At 44.8% G+C, this 5,000-nt stretch overlaps 1 protein-coding gene across 1 annotated transcript in view; it reads right to left on the bottom strand.

Annotated features, from left to right (window-relative positions):
• Positions 1–1,198: 1,198 nt before the first annotated feature.
• Positions 1,199–5,000, bottom strand: part of LOC138053141 (E3 ubiquitin-protein ligase ZSWIM2-like) — a 9,359-nt gene continuing 5,557 nt past the window's right edge. The window contains exons 8-11 of the mRNA XM_068899814.1: positions 4,327–4,448; positions 3,144–3,623; positions 2,166–2,487; positions 1,199–1,826 (exon numbers count right to left, since the gene is read on the bottom strand). Coding sequence (XP_068755915.1) covers positions 1,599–1,826; positions 2,166–2,487; positions 3,144–3,623; positions 4,327–4,448 — 1,152 coding nt within the window. The 3' untranslated portion in view covers positions 1,199–1,598. The remainder of the gene's footprint in view (positions 1,827–2,165; positions 2,488–3,143; positions 3,624–4,326; positions 4,449–5,000) is intronic.

Here is a 5,000-nt window from a genome sequence, read left to right as displayed (position 1 = left end):
TGTGAAGAAGAAAGCATTCGTTTACTGATTAAGCCTACTAAACACTCGCTTCAGTGATTAGGCCTAAGCACTCTCGTAGAATTTTAGCTTTAATTTTACGCTTCGGTTAACTACACTTTTTCATGAGATCGTGTGAAGAAGAAAGCACTCCTTTACTGAGCCTAAGCGCTCGTTTCAGTGATTAGGCCTAAGCACTCTCGCGAAATTTTGCGGTTTGGTTCTGACAATATATTTAGAAGTTTACTTGGGCAGGGGTGGTATTTTCGACTGCGTATCCGTGTATCCACTTCACAATATACTTAGAAGTTTACTAGGGGAGGGGTGGTATTTTCGACTGCGTATCCGCGTATCCACTTCACAACAGACTACTTAGAAGTTTACTTGGGGAGGGGTGGTACTTTCGACTGCGTATCCGCGTATCCGCGTATCCACTTCACAATATACCTAGAAGTTTACTAGGGGAAGGGTGGTATTTTAGACTGCGTATCCGCGTATTTGCGTATCCACTTCACAAAATACTACTTAGAAGTTTACTTGGGGAGGGGTGGTACTTTCGACTGCGTATCCGCGTATCCGCGTATCCATCCTTTTCAGACAAGTTGCACGATAAATTGCACAGTGTAACAACGCCTTACAGTAACGGCATTGTGATGAAGAACATTTTACCGCGCACCGGTGGCTCAGTTGGTTAAGCACGGGTTGTCACGCGGGAGGTCGTGAGTTCAACTCCGGCCGGACCAACACTCAGGGTCTTTAAATAACTGAGGAGAAAGTGCTGCCTTTGTAATTACATCTGAAAATGGTTAGACTCTCTACTCTTCTCGGATAAGGACGATAAGCCGGAGGTCCCGTCTCACAACCCTTCAATGTTCATAATCCTGTGGGACTTAAAAGAAACCGCACACTTGTCGTAAAGAGTAGGGCATGTAGTTCCCGGTGCTGTGGTCTGTCTTCTGTGATGCATCATGGTTGGGATGGTAAATGCTCGGAGATATTAGCTACACCAAGCTACTCTAAAATCCGAGGGTAAATAAAGATATATGATGATATGATACCGACAGATCAGTACATTACGCCCCTTTTCTCCTAGATGAAGAAGGATAGCGAAGGGGTCGTAATTTCTCCTTTGACGCAGCGGATACAATAATTGGTGATCCAGGGCCTTTAACAGATATCTCTCTGCCGGATTAGGAGCAAATGTTTAAATCATCATTTATTTCATCTCTATAGTCCAGATAGACCGGTCATTTCATTGAACTCGATAAAACAGACAGCTGCCTTCCTTTATTGTCCGTCACACTCTTTTCACGCGTGAACATCTTTTCTGCACTATGATTGAATAGGCCATTCCGAGTTCACCTTAACCCTCCTCTTCAAAGCGAGTCTAAGTGCGAAGGTTTTGTGATGGTAATTAGTTCTACTTTACATAACAAAAACTTCGCACTTAGCCTCGCTTTGAAGAGGAGCCAGGCAAGAACACGGAAATGGCCTATTGGTTCAGTCCGTGGACAAAATCTCAAAAGGTGACAGCAGTTTTCAAGTTTCCCATTTTATCAAGGAAATATTTTATTGTATGGGTCACTTGAAATTGCCCGGGATTAATCTACGTCCACCGGAGGCAAGTAGAGAGAGATACCAGACGCGATTAAAGGCTCCAGTGTAAATGCGAGTCCAGGATCAGACAGCGATTGCCCGGAGCTCTTAGCAGCAAGCTTTCCCTTAATCAGCTGGCCCTGTTTGTGCCTGTCGTTCGTACTTAATGGCGGTGTCTGTGATCCCATCTGCACGGCGGTTCCTGAAGCAAGAAAACTGAGTTCCCCCAAGGACTGAAAAGAAATAAAGCATCGTGCGATTAAACGATAAACATTGCTAACCTACAGTTCACGACGGCTCTGAATATTGCCCCAAAAATGACGACACAACCTGCCTTCGCGCCATCCTATTTCCCTCGTCAAGTGCCTTTAACTAATAGCGGCGATTAAGTCCGATCGCAAGGGCCGGGACACCCATTTCCCAGAGCTCCCTCCGAGAAGCCCTGGGAATGAGCTCGGTTGGTGCTGTACATAACCAGTTGCCTACGTCTTGCTCTGTGTTAAGGTTCATTCCCCTTTGACAGCAAACAGTTACTTCTGCGTTGAAAATTACACTTCTCTGCCAGTACTTACACTGCTCCGTCGTGATCTATCAAGCCTCGGTTTCGGCAACTTTGTTTCGCTGCTTGAACTACCTTTGTTAAACCTGGTTCCAGGAGGCATGGGCGGTTTGGCGTCAAGAGAACCAACTGAAATGTTGTGTCGCGTGAACACTTTCGCTCCAGGTGAGGGCTGTGGGGATTGCCTTGTCCCGTCCCGGACCGCGGAAGAAAGACGAATAAGCTGGGAGGCTGAGGAGTCGTGCGGGGAAAATGAAGGTTGACGGAGCAAAAGAGATTCTGTCGGTGACGAAGGATGAGTATGGACAGGGGAGCGTACGCCAGTTTCAGTGGACCTGGAGTAAACGAAATTGTTAAAAAAAGAGCGGCGAGTATATATAACATAACATCGAGATTACTCTGATGTTACATTATTCGTGTCATAGTAAACTGCGAGCAGTCTCTCTTTTCGGCTCTAAGTCGTTGAAACGAACACTTCAAAATGGCTGAAACTGCGCCGGGTTAGAGGGAAAAGAATCGCGGTACAACGCTTTGTCAAAACTCTGAAGAATTCCAACAGTGCAACGTTCGGGAATAATGCACAAACATGTTCGTTTCTTTTGCATGGGCTTTTAATAAGAACCTTCCATCTAGATTAGTTTAGTTAACTTCAAACAGTTTCACCCCCTGAATCGCAAAATTTACTGCGTGCCCTTTACAAGGCCAGACCATTCACGAACTGCACTTTGCGAATGATGTGGTACTACCCTACCCATGTGCGGGTTCCGCTTCATGTTCCACAAAACTGAGTGAATAAGGGTTGTGCGACCTTCGCTTTATAGCCCTCAGAGATCTACCCATTTTCAGGCGTGATTACAAAGACAGAACCATCCCTTCGGTTATTTTAAGACCTTGAGTGTTGGTCCAGCCTGACTGCAACTCGCGAGCTCCTGCGTTTAATGAACCGAGCTGACCGGTCAGCGGTCAGTTAAACCAATACACTTTATCTTACCTTGCTTTGTTGTTGTTTTGTGCCAACAGTGCAGACCCACTGAGGGTAAAACTACTCGGCAAAGCTTCTGTTATGTCATTTCGTTCACGTTGAGTCTTGAACTTTTGGCCAGGCCTTTTGCTAGTAGCTCCACCTAAACTGTGACTACCAAATGATCCTACATTGTGACGCCCCATCCCTGGAGACACACCAGAGGGTCCATTTGGTTGCTTGTGAGTGACAGACCGTGCTATGGCAACAGACCCGGCATAGGATCCATCTACAGGGCATTGAGAGTGATTTGTCAACCAGTTGTCTACGCAGCTAACGTGGAAAGCGTGCTGGCATGGAAGTGTCCTGACGCACTGTCGCTGCTGGAACCCCTGTAGACAGACACCACAGGTGCTACCGTCACAAAGCAGTCTGTGTCCGTCTTGTAACATTTGTGTTGGAAGGTTGTAGATAATGTTAGGTGGAAGCCCTTCTCTGTCGGTCACTTCCCTGTGGTTGACAATAACACGCTATAAATTAGCTGTAGCAAATTGAGTGGTTTTCGATGGCAACGTTGGCATTGCTTTGGTTTTACACTACTCTCAATGTGTGTAAGGATTGGCTAAAAAAGGCTGCCCACATTATTTATCAGCCAAAGAAAGGGTAAAGAAAACCATTAATTATAATGTTATTATTGTGACTTGCTTTCCTGCATTTGCCACATGTATTACAGACTGTATGTATTCGCTTAGTGGCATTGAAGTATAATCATAGCCTGTGCACAGGTTCTCCGTGGGTCGAATGGGACGCGGTGAACAGCTGGGGAATTGGAGCCCACTTGTCCCAGTTCTCTGTTGACTGCTGTGACATTCAAACACGGAGTGTGTGCTGGCTGGTATATAATTATAATATTATTGTAATATTTAGTGAATTTGGTTTTCAGAAACTCGATGAACTGGAACCTTCAATGATTAAGATAAATCAAATTTTGTCCAAAACCTATTATAAAATAAAGATAAGCCATTTTCAAAGCACATGCTTGTGTCACACATTCCCATCATCCATGGTTCTAAAAATGACTATTTTGAAACTCTGAAGTAAAGTTGAATACTTCTGATCACTGCTTTAAGAAGCAGTGATTGATTCACACAAGCTTTTTCACCTATAAACAAAGTTAAAGAAATTGAATGCACAAGCCAAGCCAGTGTCTTACTTATCAAGCTGAAGAAGTAACTCGTAATCTCCATCAGAAATATCTCGACTCTGTAGGTCATTAATAACCGCATTTGGCAATGGCGTAATCCGTGATGCTGCACGCCAACGCTGACTTGGTTTCTAGGAAACAGAACAAAAATTGATAGCAATGTCACTTGGCATTGGCCTCTTAAAGGAAATTCCAGAATGTTAACCCATTGACCCCTGGGAGAAAGGTAAAAGGTAAAGTCTGCTTAAGAGCCAAGTGGCCCATTAGGCCAGAGTTTATCCCGGTTTCTGAAGCACGAAGCAACTAGGAGTATTTCTACTCCCCCCTGGATGGGATGCCAGTGCCCCACAGGGTTACCCCCGGCATTAAATTCGGCAGTACCCATTTATGCACCTGGGTGGAGAGAGGCACTGTGACAGTAAAGTGTCTTGCCCAAGAACACAAGAACAATGCGATTTTACTCTGGGGGCACCCACTGGCCCCTGACGAGTCAATGGGTTTATGAGTCAAAAACTATAAGTAAGTAAGTAAAAAAAGTAAAGTAAGTATCATTTAACCTCAGATTTTTAGAGTACCTAGAAGCTAATATCTCAGAGCATTGAACAGAACAACTTTAAGAATCCCAACTGGCCGGAGGCAAACAAGTTGGCTATTTACAAGAAATTGAACCAGGGAATACCTGG

Source organism: Montipora capricornis, chromosome 1 (assembly GCF_036669925.1).
Source record: "Montipora capricornis isolate CH-2021 chromosome 1, ASM3666992v2, whole genome shotgun sequence".
Taxonomy (NCBI): Eukaryota; Metazoa; Cnidaria; class Anthozoa; order Scleractinia; family Acroporidae; genus Montipora; species Montipora capricornis.
This window is presented reverse-complemented; position numbering and strand designations above follow the sequence as displayed.